This window comes from Octodon degus, unplaced genomic scaffold (assembly GCF_000260255.1).
Source record: "Octodon degus isolate 3935 unplaced genomic scaffold, OctDeg1.0 scaffold00035, whole genome shotgun sequence".
In the NCBI taxonomy this organism is placed as follows: domain Eukaryota; kingdom Metazoa; phylum Chordata; class Mammalia; order Rodentia; family Octodontidae; genus Octodon; species Octodon degus.
Genome location: NW_004524611.1, coordinates 12,971,574 through 12,993,074, shown reverse-complemented (window position 1 = coordinate 12,993,074; position 21,501 = coordinate 12,971,574). Strand labels below are relative to the sequence as shown.

The 21,501-nt window shown below is 45.9% G+C and overlaps 1 protein-coding gene across 1 annotated transcript in view; it reads left to right on the top strand.

The window, feature by feature from the left end:
- Positions 1-21,501, top strand: part of Eif4h (eukaryotic translation initiation factor 4H) — a gene marked incomplete at its 3' end in the record, with an annotated part of 28,312 nt that overhangs the window by 5,689 nt on the left and 1,122 nt on the right. The window contains exons 2-5 of the mRNA XM_023714310.1: positions 11,532-11,719; positions 14,026-14,090; positions 14,178-14,274; positions 14,756-14,815. Coding sequence (XP_023570078.1) covers positions 11,532-11,719; positions 14,026-14,090; positions 14,178-14,274; positions 14,756-14,815 — 410 coding nt within the window. The remainder of the gene's footprint in view (positions 1-11,531; positions 11,720-14,025; positions 14,091-14,177; positions 14,275-14,755; positions 14,816-21,501) is intronic.

Genomic DNA, 21,501 nt, shown 5'->3' with positions numbered 1-21,501 from the left:
TTTGTTTTGTTTTGTTTTTTGAGGTACCAGGGTTTGAACTCAAGACCTTGCACTTGCTAGGTAAGTACCTGTTCTACTGAGCTATCTCCCCCGCCCTATCTTTTGTTTTAAAACAGGCTCTTTTAGATAAGCTTGTCCTCATACTTGCTGTCCTCCTGCCTTAGCCTCCCAACTGCTGGGATTAAAGGCATGGCCACCTTGCTGGTTTTAGTCTCTAGACATATTTCAAGATTATAACAAGAAGCCCAGCAAGGTGCTGCACACCTAAAATCCCAGCTGCTTGAGAGGCCATGGCAGGACCTGGACACCTTAGAGAGACCGTTTCAAGTGGACGATTTCGAAGGTCTGAGGATGTAGTTCGCTGCGAGATCCTGAATTCAGTCTCCAGTGACTACTCCTTTCCCCATAAAGACTTGGGGTAGTGAGGAAGCAGTGTGTAAAATGTGTTACTATTTCCTTTGATCCTAGGATGTTTTAAGGTGTGTGTGTGTGTGTGTGTGTGTGTGTGTGTAGGGTTTCACTACACAGCTTGGACTCTGATCCTCCTGATTTCTGCCTCCCTAGTGCTGGGATTATAGGCGTTTGCCTGGGCTGTTGTTGTTTTTTTTTAATTATTATTTCTGATTGGTCCACTGGCAGAATGTTACATGCCCTGAGGGCTGAAACATGACTCATTCCTTGTCCTGTCCCACTGCCTATAACAAGACATTTATTACTGTTGTTGAATGAATGAGTTGCTCTTGTCACATAACTTTATTCACTATTTGGTATGCATCCGAAACCTCCATGAAAACGGGTAAGCCCACACTGTTTGCTACTCTGTCCCCTGGTCCCTGCAGATGTCTGAGACAGTGCTGAGTGATAAGAGAAGGCAATTACACTGGGGCATCCCAAGGAGCCTCCCAGACAGAGTGACGTCTAAGTGGAACTAGAAGAAAGGCGGGGGATGGGAAAATTGGGAAGACAGAAAGGCGTGGGTAAATTCTTGGTTACTTGTCACATGCCAGGTCACATCATTAGAGCTTGCTGTCATCCTTCAGCCTGCAGTGTCCTCTATGAATGGCTTTAATGGTCTCTGCAGGACAGTCTAGATCTCACTGACTTGTTCAGGCTCTTCTCTTGCCTCACTGGGGTCACAGGCATGCACACCATGCCTAGTAGCTACTGATGATGTTGGTGAGTTGTGTTTGAAGTGTGTGTGTAGTGTAGTGTCTGTTGCCTGGAAAGTGCTTCATAAGTGGTAGCCCCTAATGTTGTCCATTTCCCTCCTGCCCTCTCTCCTGTCTTCAGAACCTGATTTTTTTTTTTCTTTTCTTTTCTTTTCTTTTCTTTTCTTTTCTTTTTTTTGGTGGAACCGGGGATTGAACTCAGGCCCTTGCGCTTGCCAGGGAAGTGCTTATTCCACTGAGCCATCTCCCCGGGCCCCTTTTTTGGTCTTTTTGAGACAGGTTCCCACTATGTAGTTTAGACAGGCCTTGAGCTCACTTTGTAGCCCAAACTGGTCTCAAACTTGCAACTTGGTTTCTAGGTTTCTAAATGTGTTTTCCATACCGGGTGTGGTGGCGCACACACCTATAATCCCAGCACTGGGGAGGCTGAAAACAGAAGATCACGAACAGTCCAAGCTGCGTGATGAGACCTTGTACCAAATACACACATAAAAAAATGTGTTTGCCATGCCATATACACAAACCCCAGTCAGTAGGAGTAGGGAAGATTGTGTTAACTGAGAGGAACTTTTATCCCAGCTACATTTCTAAAGCTGGGTCAAAGAAGCTGTTTGCTTTAATGACATAAAAACATCTTTGTGTTTTGCAGCCCTGAGGATTGAACCCAGGGTCTTATGCATCTTAGGCAAGTGCTCTTATGCTGAGCTACATTGTAGTTCTTTCCTTTGAAACAGGTTCTTGCATAGGTACCCAGCCAGCCCACTCTTGTGGTCTTCCTGCCCCAGCTTCCTGAGTACTAGGGTTACCCTGTGTGTGCTGCCACAGCCAACTAAAACATTTTTTTGTGCACAACATCAGGAAAATTAAACAAGTTATCCTAATTGATTTATTTAGTGCTTGGAATATTTATTTAAATGTAGTACAGGGTCTATAGGGTCTCACTACACTGATCGATTCGTAGTGGTCCTCATGTTTTTAGCCTCACAAGCACTGGGATTATTAGGTGCACCACCACACCCACTCACCCTGCCCCAGGGGCAGGGCCGGCAGAGCACGCCAGGGATAGAACCCCGAACCCTGGCCACTGCGGTCTGCTCTGCTTAAGCAGGTGCTGTAGCCCGCTGAGCTATCTGGAGAGCCCTTGTGCTTGGAATATTTAATGCTTCTGAGGCTTTAGAAACGTCATATATTTCCACATAGTCCTTTTTAATTTGTGAAATGAACCTTGGTGCTCTGGGAAGACCTCACCATTTCAAGGCCTCTTCCAGAATCGTGGTGCCCACAGAAGCAGAGTGCTTTGAGTGGGTGACCATCCCCTCAAAACCACAGGAGAGCACTTCTGCCCCCGCCTTGGGCATCGCTGTGCCTCAGGGAAGCCATGAATTCTGATGGGACCTGGTGACATGGCCCTCCTTTGAGGCCTCTTTCCAGTTGTTGTCTGGGTCTTCGGTGCTCCCTGGAGCCTGGTTTCTAAGGTGATCTGTCATGAGCAGGCCCTTGGCCCCCTCCTCCTCACTAGAAGGGGCCTCTGCAAGGGGCCAGCAGCTCCCTTCTGCCCACTGCTCTCCATAATTACTGTGTAGTCACTTATATTTTTGGAGTCTTTTAATTTCAGGCTCCATAGAAGATATCTGGTTCCTCATGCTTTTGTCTTCTCTCATGATACTCAGTTTTGATTAACATAGGAAGAATATTCAGCCTAACATAGATAAAATGCAGTAGTTAGAAAACAGCTGGCTGAGCATGACAACACATGCCTATAGTCCCAGTGTTCTAGAGGCTGAGGCAGGAGGATTGCCACAAGCTTCAGGCCAGCCTGAACTACCTAGCAAGACCCGGCCTCAAAAGCAAAAAGGATTAGGGATGCCACTCAGTGGTACAGCACCTACCTAGCAGGCATGAGGCTGAGAGTTTGATCCTCGTAACTAAGTTGAGAGGCTGGCAAGATAGCTCAGCAGACTAAGCACTTGATTAGGCAAAAATTTGATCCCCGGCACCACATGCTGTGCTGGCCCTGCCCCCAGGTGCCCTGAGCCAGCCACAGTAACCTGGGCATGGTGGGACATACCTGTAGTCCCAGCTCTGGGGAGGCTGAAAACAGGAGGATCACTACGAGTCCAAGCTGCATAGTGTGACCCTGAACTAAATACATTTTTAAAAAAAATTTTTTTTAAAGTAGAAAGTAGAAGTTGACCAGAGAGAAGTATTTAAAAGCCTTTTCAGATAACTGGCTATTCTTAACTACAGCCAACCAAAGCTCAGTAAATGCTGCACTCCTATAAAAGTTAATTGAAGGCAGGCAGGTGTGCGTGGGGTGGGGGGGTAGTGGCGGCAGTGGTGGCCACCTATAATCCCAGCACTTGGAGGCTGAGGCAGGAGGATCATCATGAGTGCAAGACCAGCCTGGGTGACAAAGTGAGCTCAAGGCCGACCTGAACTGCACAGCAAGACTCTGCCTCAAAAAGAAAAGTCGTCTTGGGCCAAGAAGATAGGTCAATGGCAGAAACATCTGCTTGGCAAGCATAAAGTCTTGAGTTTGATTTCCTCATACAAAAAAAAAGGTTAATGGAAGTGTAAGACCTGAAACCCCAGTAAACTTTTCATACCTCCTGCCTCAGCATCGTGAGTGCTGAGATTCCAGGTGTGTGCTGCCAGGCCCAGCCCTCTGGCAACTTTTCATACTTTGTTCACACACACAAAGAAAACCTATTCTTGATTTTGTCTCTTGGATGGGTTCTTTACCATTGTGTGACTTGTTACCTTCATGTGGGAGTTAGACACATAACAGTTTTGAAAGAGAAATTGCCAGTTCTCTGTTCTGCAGCTCCTCCAGATGTTGACACATTTCATTATACAATGTCAGGTCACATTAATATCACCAACCTTGTTCTCTTGAAAATCTGAATAGTGAGAAACTCAAGCTTTTATGCTTATGCATACGGTTTTTCTGAAACTATATTTCTGCTTGAAATCTTATCATTGGCAACAAATACTGCTTTTTTCCAACAGGTTCATATTCATGAAGTGTTGGTTTGTTTATTTTTTGGTTGTTTTTTTGTTTGTTTGTTTTTTAGTTTTTTGTTTTTGTTTCTTCAGTATCGGAAATCATGCTCAAGACCTTGAAGTGGTATGCTGCTGAGCTCTATACCTGGCCCTTACTTCATATTCAGAAGTCTGCCTACCACAAAAACCTGATCATCATAGTTTGTTTAGAGGCTGAGGCAGGATTGCCACAAGCTTCAGGCCACCCTGAAGATGTTTGGGGTAAAATATCTCTGGAGGTGACCATCATGCCCATGTATACATGGTGGTAGTTCGTGTACTACTCTTTCCTAATTAATCAGCAAGGTCTTATGATACCTGTAATCCCAGTTATTTGGGAGGCTTGAGGCAGGAGGATCACAAATTCAAGACAACTTGGAACTTAGTAAGGTTCTGTCTAGAAGTAAAACAAAAGAGGGATAGGTGTGTAACTGAATGGTGTGCTATTTGCCTAGCATCCTCAGGGATGCCCTACAATTTTTTGGTAAAGTTTCTAGTGTTTGCCACAAATTTTTGTTTGGAGCTCTCTGTTTTCAGGATTGAACCTAAGACCTCACTCGTGCCAAGCAGGGCTCTGAGCCATGTTCCCCAGTCCTTTTCAATTCATTTTGCAATAGGCCCTCGTTAGAGTGCCCAGGCTGGACTTGAGCTTGGATCCACCTGGCCGGAAACATACCTTAAGATTTCATCAACCCAGAACCAGAAGACAGTCCTGATGGCAAGACTGGAAACCTCAGCTGTGGAGGAGAGGCCAAGCAGCTTGAGCACAAACCGTCCTTTACAAAGACTATGGAGGGGCCGGGGAGATGGCTCAGTGGAATAAGTGCTTCCCTGGCAAGCGCAAAGGCCTGAGTTCAATCCCTGGTTCCGCCAAAAAAACAAAAAGACTATGGAAACTCTCAGCAGCTATCAGGCAAAAAATGTACACTATAACATACAGTGGGGTGGTGGCTCATGGCAGCAGTCTGGCACTCTGGGAGGTAGAAGATATAAATACCCTTTTTCCTTTTTTGTTTTTTTGAGACATGCTCTCACTGTATAGTTCAGGCTGGTCTTGAACTCTGTAGTCCAAGCTGGCCTCAAATTCACAGCAATCTTGCTTCAGCCACTGAGTGCTGGGTTTAGAGCCATGTGCTACCATGCCCAGCCTGTCTTCCCATTTTTTGTTTGTTTTTTTTTAATTTTATTTATTTATGTGTGTGTGTGTGTGTGTGGCCAGCTCAGCCCACCAGGGGGCAGGCTGGCTGGCATGTGGTGCTGGGGGATTGAACCGTGGTCCCCGTGCTTTGCTAAGCTTGTTCTAAGTAGGTGCTTTAGACCACTGAGCCATCTCACCAGCCCCTGTTTGTTTGTTTTGTACAGTGTCTCACTACACAGGTTGGACTCAGTGATCCTCCTGTTTCAGCTTCCCCAGGGCCCGGTTTTTGGTGGCCAGCTTGGCGCTCCCAGAGCAGGGCCAGTGCAGCATGTGGTGCAGGGATCAAACCCAGGACCCTGTGCTTGCCAGGCAGGTGCTTAGGCTGCTGAGCTATCTCATCACTCCCCAATAGTTTGTAGCATGGTCGCCCCTCCTCAGCTATCCAGTCTCCTCCCCAGAGGCACCAACAGTGTTACCAGATCCTTTTTTGCAGTGCCAGGGATTCAACTCGGGACCTTGCACTTGCCAGGCAAGTGCTTATTCTACTGAACTATCTGCCCAGCCCCTTTGTGTTTTTGTTTTTTGGTTTTTTTTGGTGGCACTGAGGATCCCATTTTTAAAGATCTTTTTTAAAAAAATTTTATTTATGCGTGTGGGGCCAGCGCTGCCCACCAGGGGGCGGGGCTGGCTGGCATGTGGTGCTGGGGGATTGAACTGAGGTCCCTGTGCTTTGCTAAGCTTGTTCTTTTTTTTTTTTTTAATTTTATTTATTTGTGTGTGTGGGTGTGTGGGTGTGTGGCCAGCTCAGCCCACAAGGGGGCAGGGCTGGCTGGCATGTGGTTCTGGGGGATTGAACTGTGGTCTCTGATACTTTGCTAAGCTTGTTCTAAGTAGGTGCTTTAGACCACTGAGCCATCTCACCAGCCCCTAAGCTTGTTCTAAGTAAGTGCTTTAGACCACTGAGCCATCTCACCACCCCCTCCCATTTTTAAGTAGTTAATGCACTGAGTAAATTTGGTGTATGTAGTTATCCACACTCAGTTCTAAAACTTGTTCATATTCAGATATAAAGTATCCACTAACCACTTCTCACTTTTAACTTTGTAAATATTTTGGCCAAACCTGCTAAAACCAACTTTGAATGCAGTTTCCAACCACTGTGCCTTTGTTTTGTTCAGAGATAATCCCACTGTGTAGTTCAGGCTGGCCTTGAACTTGCAGCTATCCTGCCTCCACCTCTTAGAGTGCTGGGGTTACCAACATGTGCCATCCCACCAAGAGCTTTTTTTGGGGGGTGGGGATTCCAATTCCATGGCAGCAGTGCTTAAGTTCTGTGGTTTCTGATGCACCTAGAGATCTTTATGAGGTCCTTTCCAGAAATAAGTTAGTAGAGCTGGGGAGATAGCTCAGTGGCTTAAGCTCCTGCCTGGCAAGCACAAGTTTCTGAGTTCAATCCCTGGTACCGAAAAAAAAAAAAAAAAAAACACTACGATAAGTTTTTGGGCCAGGGAAATGGCTCAGTAGAATAAGCGCTTCCCTGGCAAGCGCAACTGAATTTAATCCCCAGTTCCGCCAAAAAAAAAAAAGGAAAAAGAAATAAGTTAGCATATGTTCTTGTTTTTGTTTTTTACTGTGGAAGTGAGTCTTGCATTTGACTCAGTTTCCACCATTTCCTAGACCCAGGCCAGAGCCCAGCTTTAAATTTATTTATTTATTTATTTATTTATGTGTGTGTGTGTGTGTGTGTGTGTGGCCACGCTCAGCCCACCAGGGGGCGGGGCTGGCTGGCATGTGGTGCTGGGGATTGAACTGTGGTCCCTGTGCTTTTGCTAAACTTGTTCTAAGTAGGTGCTTTAGACCACTGAGCCATCTCACCAGCCCAGAGCCCAGCTTTAGTACTTATACTGTCTCAGTCCCTTGTCCTGTCGCTCCCTGCTAGGCTGGGCAGATTTGCTGACCCATCTTCGGGGATGGTGCATTATCATCCAGCCAGCTGCTCTCCGCCCCCCAGCTAGGTCTTAGTTTTGTACCTTCTGTACCTTTGTATTCTGGCCTTCATAGACATTCAGCTATGTGGTTGGTTTAAGTGAAGAAAAGTAACTTGTCTATAAAGGATTTGGATCACAGGTAGAGCTGAAAGTTGGATTTCCCGATTACTGAGGGTGAAACTTGCTGCTTCGACACTTTTATGTTATTTCAAGGATAGCCTCAGGGGCAGCAAGGAATAGAGAGAACAGGGCTGGCTGAAGTGGTGGCAGGAGAACAGGGCAAGTTCAGGGCCCTGCAGAGGGTGAATCCGCCCCTCCTTATGTTTGTGGCCTGTGTAAGGACGTGCTTTCACAGAGCACAGCTTGCTCAGGTAATGACACGCACCCCAGACCCACATCTCTCTCCTGGACTGAGGCTCCCTGTGCATCGTTGCCTTCCACATGTGATTCCTGCAGTACTGTCAGGGTCACCTTACTGCAGTTCTGTCCTCTATGCAGCCCTTCTGAAAAGAATGTGCCTAGTCCAGTCATCCTATCTGCCTGCTGGTCTTTTCTCTTAAATGAAACTCCTGAGATGCTAGATTCAACTTTCTTCCAGCAGTTTTACTTTAGGAGCCTAGAGGTTGGATTGTGGAAGTATTTGGCACCTAATCTAGATTCTAAGTTGATGATTTGTTTCTAATGTTGAAGGTCAACATTTTTTGTTACTTTTGAGCCACATACACCCCCCTAAACTCAAGGGTCGAAGTTGCCTTGGGCACTTCCAGCTCAGTATTCTGACATGTCATTTTATTGCTTGATGGGTGGGTGGGGAGCTAAGTTGTCATAAAGGTCACTTGTTTCCCCTGGCTCCAGTTGTTGGCACACAGTGGGTACTTTACAATACAAGCGCAAGGGGAATGGATTGCATCCAAGCCTGCTGTCCAGTAGCACACTGCTTAAGCCCAGGGACAGAGCTGCATCCCATAGCTTTGGGATGTAGCTGCCTCGTATTACCTTACACACACACACACACACACACACACGCACACACACAGTTCCTACTTGCCTAAAACCTGTCTTTTTATCCTCTGCAAAGCCAGAGCCACCCCCTTCATCCTGGGATTCATCCCTTAGGTTCCCTATACTTGGATACTTGGCAGAGGCCAAGTCTGACCTTACCATCTTAGTCTACCCTTATCCATAACATAACCATGAGTTGTTGCACACTTGACCAGTGAGCCCCTGCCTCTTTGCCACTGTATACATATGCACTATGATTCCCTCACCCAGAGCTTACTTTCACTAGCTTCAGTATCTTGGAGGCAGCTGTGGTCTCAATAGTAAGTGGAAAATTCCAGAGATAGTGCTGCTGTAAGTTGCATTCTGTCCTGACTAGGGTGGTGCAGTCCGTGCTGCCCCTTAGACTGGCATCTCAAAAAAGGATAGATAAATAGATATTCTCATCTAACTGTCATCACTGTCCTGCTGACCTGTTGTCACAAAATGTGCCATGGCCTAATGCAGTGTCTGTGTCAGTGAATCATTGACACCATAAGCCTGGTGTCATTTCCCATCACACAACAATAAGAATAGTGAATTCAGTGTTGTGAGATGGTTTGAGATGCTATGTTGGCAAAACATTTATTGCGGTATACTGTTAGGGTTGCTGTGTTCAAAACTTTTATCAGTGTAGATACAGGAAAAGGCATATATACAGTCAAACATGACCAGCTTCAGGCCTCCTTGGGCTGTATTGGCACATTCCCCCAGGGTGGGGCTTGCGGTAGCCCCAGCTCCTTGGCTTCCTGCATACTTCCCTGTGTGGTCATACCTGCTGTCAGCTACTCAGTTGTGAGCTAATTGAATGGAGGGGAATATATTCTGTGTTCAGTAGGGTTTTTTTGTTGTTTGTTTTTTTTGAGACAGGGTCTTACTATGCAGTTCAGGCTAGCCTTGAAATCACTGTGTCGCTGAGGTTGGCCATGACCTCATGGTGATCCTTCTGCCTCAGCCTCTTGAGTGCTGGGATTAAAAGGCATGCACAAGCACAGGCCATTGAGTAAATGAATTTAAAGTGGTAAGCTCAATGGGCCAGCCAGATAGCTCAGTGGACTAAAGCGCACAAGGACCAGGGTTTGATCCCCAGTGCTGGCCCCACCTGGGGCACTACTGGGCAAGGTGGTGGCACCCGCCTCTAATCACAGCACTTGGAAGGCTGAAAACAGGAGGATCATTACACGTCTGATCTGTATAATGTGACCCTGTAGACCCTGTACTAAATACATGAAAGGAAGGAAGGAAGGAAGAAAAGGAAAGGAAGGGAAGGGAAGGGAGGGGGAGGAAAGGAAAGAGGTAACCTCCTGGTACCGCAAAATAAGTAAAGGAAGAAAGGAAGCGGTATTGTTCATTCTTCAGTGTGGCAGTTTTCCAGATGTTTGTTATATCTTCCTCATTTATTGTCCAGTCTAAAAAGTGTTTTAGTGAAAATATTTGGGAGTTTTTGGTTGTGGAGATACAAAGGATACAGTAGTGTCAGCAGGGAGTATTGAAATCACATCTCATGGAGCTTGGGAGGAGGGGGAGAGAGGCATAGGTGACCATAATTCCCTAGGTGTTCTGTTCCTCTGAGCTTTTAGTGCAGTATGCAGGGCATCCTATTAGGAAGTGGCCGGATTCTGAATTGCTGAAATGTTACTTTTGTTTAAAAGTGCTCTTTTAATTTTTTTCTCTTCAGTTTTCAATACATTCTATTCTGTAGTCTTTATTTGCAGTAAGGTTGAAAGAGCACAACAGTGGGCAGCAGCAACGTATACACACACACACACACACACACACGTATACATATGTACACACACGTCACCTGAACATAAAACATCCATCTTGTCACATCCTCCTGGGGTTGGGGCATTCTACTCAGGACAGTGCCATTAACACTCTTGAAGAGCACCATTGACACAGTAGTCGCGTCTTATTCTTGTGTCATGCAGATCTTCCACGTGCTCTTTTCTTTTGAGGCCATTTGGTCCAGGATCCAGGTACCACATGTGACATTAGTTATGTTTTTTAAGTCCCTCTGCCTTTTGTGTCTTTGTGACTGACAGATTTGAGGAATCCGTGCTCCAGGAAGAAACGCAGAGGTTTGTTTCATCATGAGTGATACTGATTTCAGTTCCTGGTTAAGTCTGACTAACAAATAACTTCTGTTTGAGAAGGACCTCCTTCTGCCTTCAGACTAATGGATCTGTGGGGTGATGGTTGAGATCAGGAAGTATCTTGTTCCCCAGAAACCAGTTGGCTGTGGTTCTGCATCTGCTGACAAGTTCTATTTGTCTGATGCTGTGATTCTTATTTACATTTATTAGCTGACATTCCTTAACTGATAGAACCTCCATTTATTTAAGTTGCCTTTATTTTTAGAGCAGTTTTGGGACTCATGGCACAACTAAATAGGAAGTAGAGTTCTCATACATCCCTTGCCCCAGGGCACAGCCTCTTCCACGGTCAGTAGTCTGAGCCCAAGTGGTGCCTGCAGTGACAGGTGGCCAAAGCCCCAGCCATGGGAACCATCAGGCTCTCCTTGGGTTCTCTTCGAGTCCTTCTGTGGGTTTGGACAAATGTATGAGACAGGCTTTCAGTATGCAGTTCAGGCTGGCTTTGACCTCACTTTGTAGCCCAGGTTGGCCTTAACCTCAGTGATTTTCCTGCTTCAGCCTCCCGAGCACTGGGATTCTAGGCATGCGCCACCATGCCCAACTACAAATAAACTAGATGAGTAACCTCTTGAGTATGTGTAGCTAGTACAGTGAGTGTCCAGTACTTCTGCAGTGTAAAGCTGTCTTGCTGTAACCAAGGAGGCCCAGGAGCAGCGTGTGCAGGGGGAGGGTGATGCGTACATGGGTAGTATTTGCTGCACAGCACCAGAAACTCTCTCAACTATGGCCTTCTTTACCCCTGAAGTAGTGAAGAGAAGCAGTTGTTGCATTATGAGCTGACCTCTACAGTCTCTCTAAATACTTTGTGTTCCTGGTCAATCCATTATCTGTTTCTGTCCCCAAAAATAGACATCTTTTGGATAAACAGTACTGCAGAAGTCTTTCTGATGTGAAGAGCTGGGGCTGCTGTGGCAGCAGGTATTCAGCTGGGCTACCTTGTGGCTGAGCCTGTCCTGCTCTGGCGTCCCGGTTGACCTGAGTCCTGTCTGTCTCCTCCTAGGTCCCGCGGCAGTGCTGGTGGCCATGGTTCCCGTAGCCAGAAGGAGCTGCCCACAGAACCCCCCTACACAGCCTATGTAGGAAACCTCCCTTTCAACACAGTTCAGGGTGACATAGACGCTATCTTTAAGGATCTCAGCATAAAGAGCGTACGGCTAGTCAGAGACAAAGACACAGACAAGTTTAAAGGTGAGTCTTGGGAATTCTTACTCCATATTACTGTGAAGGGTTGGGGAACCCAGATGATATGTGTTACTGAACTGGAAGCTTCTGGTGTTGAAAGGGTGACTACATAAACATACAGTGGACCCTTCTGTTCCAACCAGCATCACATAGGAACAACTTAGGTTATGTCCAGAATTTTCGGGTTAGGTTTGGTGCCAAAGTCTTGAGTTACAACCCAAATGCTGACTGGTTGTACAGTTGTAAAGGAACTCTCAAAGGCAGAAAAGCATGTAAATGTATCTGAAGGGTCAGTCTGAGCTGTGATTTCAGTCAGTGCCTTACATAATTGCTACGATTACTGCTATCAGAATGGCCCCAGAGAGCTAGAGAAGATGTGAAGGAAGAAAGGAAAGGTAAAGAAAACAGTCGTAAAGAGCAGTGTTAAAGGACAGCAACAGACAAACGTAGATCAGTTTTTAGTTCTGAAAGTTGAGAACTCGTGAGCCAGAAGCAGGCCCTACTGGGCTATAGACTCTCAGAAGGAGAGAAGGGACAAGAGACCAGATTCCTGGTGTTCTGGGGACCCCCTTCCAAACTGTAGCCACCTCCTTTTCATCCTCCCTTCCTGCAGAGAAGATCCAAAGATGTCAACTTGAATGGTAAGTATAGTACGAAAGTGTTGCTTCTAATAAACTAGGCACATTTTATTTTTATTTTTTGTTGTTGTTGTTGTTTTGTTTTGTTTTTTGTTTTTTCCGGAACCAGGGATTGAACTCAGGCCCTTGTGCTTGCCAGGGAAGGGCTTATTCCACTGAGCCATCTCCCTGGCCCCATAGGCACGTTTTATAACTTTGGTGACTACACTAGGAAAGTATTGGTGTTTCTGGTAAATTGTGCGCGTCATACAACCCTTTTTTTTAATTATGAAAAGGTTAGTTAAAAGGTATTTTGGGAGAGTCGGAACCTGTTAGGTGTGTTTGTATTATTTCTCAAACTTGAGTTACAGCCAGCCCTCATAAGCAGAGTTGATGAGTCAGGGGTCCACTATAGCTCTTCAGTTCATAGTTTTCAAGTTCTACTTGGGAAAGCAGCATTTTTCACATAATCTAGTTTGTAGAAATATGCGGTATATGCCCAGATTTGTTTACCTGATCTTCATTTCCTAGCAGCCCTTTCTCAGCCAACAAAGGGAGCAGAAAAAATGAGATAAAAGGCCTCGTATTTTTCTTACAGTTAGCAATGGGAAAGATAACCTATTCAGCCAATGTTGCCAGTATACAGTGGTAAACTGAGCATGTGTGTTTGGGGCATGTTCGGCTTGATTCAGGTAACAGTGTCTACAGGTCAGCCTCTGGGGGGGGGGGGGGGGGGGGTTGGCGCTTGAGCCTCCGAAGAGAAGTAAGGAGGGTTTAAGGTTCACGGTCGTCTTCCCAGTTTCATGGAGTAAAAGCAAAGCAGCAGAGAAAGTGTCCCTGGGCTGAGTGGTTTTGTGTGTGGAGGGTGTGCTTCTCCTGGCTGTAGAACCTGCAGCCGAGCGTGGAACATGGTCAGACGGTGAGCAGCTTCAGAAAGGACGTCCCACCCTGTGTGCGTGTGATGAGCTGTGGAATTTCAGGCCCATGTGATTTGTGGGTGACCCAAGCCCCTGGCAGCGTTGGTAGCCTAGGTTTTGGAGTTTGTTTCTGATTCATCTGCAGTTAGTAGCTCTAGAGTGGATGCTCTGTGGCTGGACTATTGTTGCCTCTTTGAATTTGGAAGTGGTTTTCTCAGTTGTGCTCAACATTGAATGCACAGGACAGGGTAAGGCCGTAGGGGTAAGAGGCTACTTAATTCAGACTTAACTCCAGGCAGCAAGGAAGTGACAGTGTCAGGTGCAGGATTATCAGTGACACAGGCATGGACCTAAGTCATTGATAGACACCCTGACAAAAATACCCATGTTGAGGATGTGCTTAGCAGCCTGAGTAGGAAGGCACTAGGCACCTCAAGCCTATTCAAAGCATTCATTTATCTCAGTACTGGAAGCTGGGCCCAGGGCGTTGGCGCTGGATTACATCCCCAGCCCACCTTTTTTTACTTTGAGACCTTACCAAGATGCTCAAACTTGTGATCTTTCTGTTTCAGCCTTTGGTTAGCACTTTCTGATGACAAAATAAGATGTAGGGGCCTGAATACCAGTTGTGGTCTGTTTCTTGGGAAGGAAATGTGCTCTTCTAAGTCTGCTGTCACCTAGATGCCCCCAACTGGCTGCTCGTTGGTGGGACCTGTCAAATCCCAGCAGATTGCAGTCAGGCACCACTTGAGAAAGCTGGGCTTTCTTTCTCTTGCAGGATTCTGCTATGTAGAATTCGATGAGGTTGACTCCCTGAAGGAAGCCCTGACCTACGATGGTGCAGTAAGTACTCTGGGGCATCTCAAGGCAAGTGAGCAGTTGGGGTTTGTTTTCTTGCAGACACTTACACTATTCTCCCCTTACTATTAGCTATTGGGTGACCGGTCACTTCGTGTGGACATTGCAGAAGGCAGAAAACAAGATAAAGGTGGCTTTGGATTCAGGAAAGGCGGACCAGATGACAGAGGTGATTGTTTTTTCTAAAATTAAAATCTTAAAAAAAAAAAAAAAAAACGGGCCGGGGAGATGGCTCAGTGGAATAAGCGCTTCCCTGGCAAGCGCAAGGGCCTGAGTTCGATCCCCGGTTCCGCCAAAAAAAAAAAAAAATAAAAAAAAATAAAATAAAATAAAATTAAAATCTTAATTTGCTGTGTGCCCACCACTTAAAAACTTCTGAGGATCACTTGCAGAATCTGTCTCTTGGGTTTTAGCGTCTGGGGAGCTTTAAGCTTTGTAAAAGCTTAGAAAGAATAACTAGGCTTCTGAAAACTTGGTGTGGTTTTTTATTTAGTTTGGTTTTGTTTTTTTCTGTTGGCAGCAAAAGCTGTTAGAATTATCTCATTGAACTCCTATCACATGAGTTGTATGTCTTCCCAATAAACTTTTCCATGTTTCTGCAGTAAGATAATGATACAACCTCAATCTTTATCTTTTTTGTGTATCCTCAGGAATGGGTGGCTCTCGAGAATCTAGAGGTGGCTGGGATTCCCGGGATGACTTCAATTCTGGTATCAGTATTTACAGTATTGCACTTCTGTTCCCAGTAGCTTTGCTGCCTGGTGCTTCTTGGGAGAAGCTGGCCCTGCCTGACCGCTTCTTTAGCTCTTTGCAAACAGAACTTTCTTTGCAGGCACCCCGGTGTGTAGTAAGCATCTCTCCGAGTCTGGTTGGGCAGAACAGAAGCTGTGCGGTGGGCAGTCAGCCTTAGGCCCTGGGCCTTCTTCTCCCGGCACCACACTCTGATGCCCTAGAACTTGCTCTGGCCCGATAGTCTTTTCTGCTGCCGCCCCGGGGAATGGCTTCCTGTGCCTTTGTGTATGGCACAGAGAGTTTCCATTGTTTCTAGAAACAATAGAGGTTCCATTGCTTCTAGAAGTTTCTGGAAACTTTCAGAAAAACCTTAAATGTCCTAGTGGTTCCTCCTTAGATGGTACATGTCGTCTTGGTGGCTTGTTTTTTTTCTCAAGCCTAAAACTTGAGTCCCTTCAAGAATGTAGCTTCTTCTCAGAAGCCCAGGAACTCAGCTCATAGCCCAGGCCTCTGAAAAGGATTTCTCAAGTTGTGTTTTGGTTTTTTTTCTTTTTTTGACGGAACCGGGGATTGAACTTAGGCCTTTGCACTTGCCAGGGGAGTGCTTATTCTACTGAGCCATCTCCCCAGCCCAGGATTTCTCAAGTATTTTGTCGTCTCTACTAATGTTCTTTGGTTATGCAGGTAACTTGTATACATGGTAGGAATGTGAGGTTTAAAAGGAAAAGTAGATCTGCCTCTCCCACAAACGAGAGGAGCTCGCTATGCACTGTTATGCAGTACAGGAGCACCAGCCCCCTGCCCCGCCTGAGCACATCCTGCCTGGTGCACAAGCATGGGAGGGGCTGGCGCCGATGCTGTCTTCCAGTGCTGTGCAGCGATCTGTTGAGTAAGTGCTTGAACATCCTGCCCCAGTCAGAAGTGAGCTTATTCATAAAAGTGCAGTATCATCCAGTAAGTCTGTAACTTTATGTATAAGCTGATCTCTGACTGAAACTTGCAGCAGAGGTCCTCCTGAGCCAACCCAGGGCAGCAGTCAGGGCCCATGACGGCTGTGCATCGGCTGGTGCTGTGGGAGCACCTTCCAGGCAGCCTCTGCCTTGCCACCCTCCTGCTTCACATGGACCACGGGCGACAGTTGCATTCAGCCCACATGCTCCGTGCTTGCTTGCTGGAGTCATGGCTGGTCTGATGCCTTAGACATTGCATTGCTTGGAAAGATAGCTTTTTTTTTTTTTTTTCCACTAGTTAGAATAGTGCTGTTTGTTAAATGGCACATGTGCATTGTAATTTTTAAGACCACCCAAAATTAAACCATACAGAACAGAACAAAGAAGACACTACAAATAGCCCCTGGGGACTGGGAATGCAGCTGCCTTGGTTGCTTGCTTAGCACATGCGAGGCCCAGGGTTCCTGGGGCGCTGCAGACCAGTGGCGCCACGTGTGCTGTGAGTAGTGCGCCTAGAGAACTCTGCCCAAAGGTCAGGTGAGGGGGTCTGCTGGCGCCGTACATTGCTTTTCCTTCCTGCATAATTTCCCCAGTGCACATTGTACAGAGGAGTTGAGGGTGGGGCTCACATGGTGCTCACACCCCAATTTTCTCATCATTGCGCAGGCCCCTGGGAACACAGCAGCTGTGTGAGCTGCATGCTGATTTTCCGCATCAGTGTAGGCTGAGCTGATGGGTTTCCTGTCAGAAGCTGGGGCAAAGGGCAGGATTTCAGTCTGCATGTGGAAAGGTTAGGTTTAGTTTGGGAAAAATGTTCTAGTTAAGTGTTTGAATGCTAATTATGCTGTGTTGTTTGTTTTTTTTTTTTTTTTTTTTAATTAACTGTAGTGTAGTTAAGACTGTAAAGGACCTTGCATTTGGCTGTATCCAAGTATTACTTCCCCACAGTAAAGCTCCTGTTGCTCTATTTCTAAAATCCCTGCCACCCCTTAGCAAACACCTATGGTACCTGTGGTACCTGCAGTACCTGCAACTGCTGCTTGTTACCCAGGGTGGCTGAGTTCTCTAAAGTTACCCTGAGCACTGCGGCGGCCAGGCCTGCAGCAAGCCTCTTGTTTCTGCATTTGTACCCCACAGTAGTACCTACATCTTGTTTTCTGTGTGATTGTGTTGAAAGAATATTTAGTTTGGGGTATTGAGTGGGCAGCATTGAGTCATTAACATGGGACTTGTAGCTGGCTGCCTGCTACAAGCCTGAGTGGTTCCCTCTCTCACACCTGTCCTCTCCTGGAGGTGCAACACACCTGGCTCTTAGGAACGCTGGGCCATTTTCCACACTGACATCACCAGCTAAGATCAGGAAAGGGTAGAAGGCCCAGCCTCAGGCTCTTGGAGACTGTTTGGTGCTGTAGTGGCAGGAAGAGCAGCGGGTTCCCATTGTCCTCTGTGGAAACAGGCATGTGATGCCTCCAACCCCTGCGGAGGTGCCACCGATTTGATTTAGGGATTAAACATAAATTTTGCAGGTAGATTACTCTGAATACTGAAGATAAGTGCATATAGAAAATGTACTTCAGGCTCTAAGGGGTTGTCTTTAAAAAATGTTCCTTAAATACTCTGAACAAATGACACTCTCCCTTGAGTGGGTACAGTCAGTTACCTTCTGACACCTGGCAAAGGGAGCCACTGTCTCCTCCCAGGCTGTGTCTATAGAGATTAACTTCAGGGGCTTGTGCTGTTAAAAGCTTGAGGTAGGGCTGGTGAGATGGCTCAGTGGTCTAAAGCACCTACTTAGAACAAGCTTAGCAAAGCACAGGGACTGCGGTTCAAGCCCCCAGCACCACACGCCAGCCAGCCCGCCCCCTGGTGGACTGAGCTGGCCACACACACAAATAAATAAATAAAACTTTAAAAAAATAAAAAAAAAAGCAGCAGCAGTGCCGCCGCCACACCCCAGGCTTTTTCTTTTTTTCCTCCTTGACAGGATCTTGCTGTGTAGTTCAGGCCTGCCCCAGCCACCTGCCCAGTTCTTTTGTTTTGCTTCCCCTCCCCCCCTTTTTCTTTTTTCTTTTTCTATCTTTTCTGAGACAGGGTCTCACTCTGCTGGTCTCAGGCTGGTCTCAAATTTGCAAGGATCCTCCTGCTTCAGCCTCCCGAGTGCTAGATAGAGTTAGAGGCGTGCATCACCATGCCTGGCCTTTTTAGCTTTTCTTAAAAGTCTCTAAAGAGACTTCAAATCTGTCCAGAAAAAATTCTTTTCTTTGATGCCAGATAAGAATCCAGCATTGCTGGCGACCGCAGGGCAGAGAGATTATTTATTTATTTTGTATTTTTAGGGAAGGGTCTACAGGGTATTCAGGGTCTCACTACTAGATCGAACTTGTAGTGATCTGCCTGTTTGCAGCCTCCCAAGAGCTGGGATTCCAAGCGCATGTCACCACGCTGGGTCTCATACAACCTATTTTGTGCAGGTGTTTTGCTTTGAGTGGTTCACACCCAAGTCACAGCAGGAGCAAGAAAGAGGGTATCACCCAGAGGTGACTTGGTGCTTTAATTTCATATAGTTTTTCCTTGTGATTTTGTGTTTATAAGACATAAGCACTTCTAAATTTCAGGTTTGTCTTTCTAAATAGCTGTGGGTTTATGTCAGAACCTATATTGAGGCCATTTCCCAAAGTCCAAACCTGCCCTGACAGCTCAACCAGTACCGGTGACAGAACAGTTTCAGTTGTGTAGTTCTGTGGTTCCCAGTGTTTGGCTTTGCCTATAACAGTGAGAAGAGAAAATGACCCCACAGTGTTCAGCTGGGGCTGCACGTAGTGAGCGCTTCATCTGAGAGCTGTGCCGATGATACTGTACACACCACTTGGGTTCTGGTCTTTCATGGTGCATTTAACGGGCTGATACTGTTGTAAAAGGAAAACTGGGCCAGTGAGATATCTGAGCGGACTAAGGGACTGCCTAGGCACACACAGGGACTGGGATTCAATCCCTGGCACCACATGCCAAGCTGGCCCCGCCTCTGGGTATGCTGAGCTGGTGACTGAGGCTGGGCATGGTGATGTGTGCCTATAATCCCAGCACTGGGGAGGCTGAAAACAGGAGGATCACTGTGGATCTGAGCTTAGTGAGACCCTGCACAAAATCCAAAAAAGAGAAAGACTGATTTTTCTGACTTAAGTAATTATAGACTGTACAAAATGTGGGCACTGTAGAAGAAAAACCCCAAGCCAGTCAAGCCAGAAGTCAAGGCACTGAGAAGAAGGATCTGAATTGAGGCCCATGTTTCAGGAGCAAATCCTTAAGCACCAGAAACAATCGAAACAACGGAAAGACTGAGCCCAGATGAACCTGTGACACTTGGAATTTAAAATATCTGTCTCAGTAAAACAAGCACTTGATAAACTGTCATCAGGGAATGAAGATAAAGAAGACAGCAATGAATTTAGATTGGAACCTCATGCAAAAATGGAGGGTGATTGAAGATATAACAGGGTCCACAGAGTCTTGAAGTCTGTGGGTGTCATTCTGGAGAACTGTTTCCCATGAAGGGATGAAATACTGGAATTGTTGGAGAAGGAGCAACTCTGAGTTTAATATGTTCTTAGCCCAGGAGGGCTGTGCAGCAGGATACTCCATGGACGGAAAAAGGATGCTCATGTTCAACTGAGATGAAGTAAGCGGAAAATCTACTTCTTGATCTCGGTTGAGTAGAGGCAAATAGTGCTGTGTTCCATGCACACGTGGTATTTGAAGGGAGGGGGTTTCATTGAAACATGAAATTACGGGCGTGATGCTATCAAGCCAAGTTATGTAACTACAGAGATTGAGATCATGAGAAAAGCCGAGCCCGTGCAATGGGCAAGCCTTGAGCTGCCTACAACCAGAAAACGAAAATACTGCAGGTTGAGTAGAAGAAGAAAAAGATGCTGTTGCCTGTTTCAGAAATCTTGTTGCGAGGTGAAGATGTGGCTGCTACTGTTGTGATTTTTTGTTGTTGCTGTTTTGTTGGTGAATCTGGCATTTGAAGGTCCACATCGGATTTTTATTTTTTACGTGTATTTAGCACAGGGCCTCACTATACAGCTTGGACTTGTAGTGATCCCCATTTTCAGCCTCCCAAGTGCTGCAACTACAGGCCCATGCCACCAGGCCCAGTCTTGCTCACCATCTCAGCATGTCCTGGGAGCGGAGCCAGCACAACAGGCCAGGGATTGAACCTGTGGCCCTATGTCTGCCTAACTAAGCAGATGCTTTAATCCGCTGAACTATCTAACCAGCCAATAACAGGTTTTTAAAAGCCAAAGCCAGGTTATCTTTTTGTTGTCTTGTCTTTGACATCTGTAGGATTGGTTATCCATTTTTCCTCACTATGAGAGCCATCTTTATGTCCTGTACTTTTAAGAAGCTAGAAAATAACTGAAACATAATCGAAGGATTTCTCAGTACAGTACAATGTCAGGCACAAAAATAACAGGATGAACTTCGTTAAAGCATAAAATGTCAGATTGTAATAAAATATTTCATGCATTTTTATTCCAATAATATTTGAAGTCTTTAAGGAAGATCTGCATTGTCTTCCCAATGCAAATGGTTTTTCTAGTATTAACTCTGAGTTAATGCAGTAGGTAAAAGCAAATGTGTGTGGACTAACAATTTTTTACAACGTGATTTAAAAATTAATGCCTATACCACTTGCCAAGCTTATGATTTAAAAGTACAAGAAACAAAATTATAAAAGTACCAATTTGCGGGGAGATAGCTCAGCAGTCAAAAGCGCCGGCTTAGGCAGCAAGCGCAGAGGACTGCAGTTTGATCCCCAGCACCACATGCCCTGCCAGCCCCACCCTCAGGGAAGGCTGAGCCCGCAAAAAAAAGAAATTACAAATTTAATTAAAGTTCACTATTTAATAAGATTAAGCATGACAAAGCTGTTCTCATGGGGGGAGAAAAAACAAAGATTAAGCAGTAATGTTTAAAAAATCTTTTTCTGATTATTTGTGTGGTGTTATGACTAAATTGTATCTGATTTGCAGTCTTAAGTCTTTAGTTACCAATAAAAATAAATAAGGAACCAGGGTTTGATCCCCAGTGTGCTGTGCTGGCCCCACCCCTGCAGCCTGCTGAGACACAATTGAGACTGGACATGGTGGCGCACGCCTGCAATCCCAGCACTTGGGAGGCTGAAAACAGGGATCACTACAAGTCTGATCTATATAGTGAGACCCTGTACTAAATACATTAAAAACAAAATTATATCTGTATATGGTTTCCATGATGATGAAAAACTGTAAAATTGTAACTGTAAAGATTTGTAGAAAATACATCGAGGGGGCTGGTGAGATGGCTCATGGTCTAAAGCGCCTACTTAGAACAAACTAAAAGCACAGAGACCGCGGTTCAATCCCCCAGCACCACATGCCAGCCGGCCCCGCTCCCTGGTGGGCTGAGCTGGCCATACACACACACACACACACACACACACACACACACACACACACACACAAATTAAAATTAAAAAAATTAAAATTAAAATTAAAAAAAAAAACAGAGTAACTAATGGTGGGAGGAGGAATGCAAGTGAGATTCTCAGAGAAAAAGATGTTCGTGCCACAACGCCGGCCCCTCCTGGATTCCTGCTGGCTCAAGGCTGCTGCACGTTCTACACCCCGCAGGCACTGCGTGTCAGCCTTGCATTCACCCTGCAGGTGTTT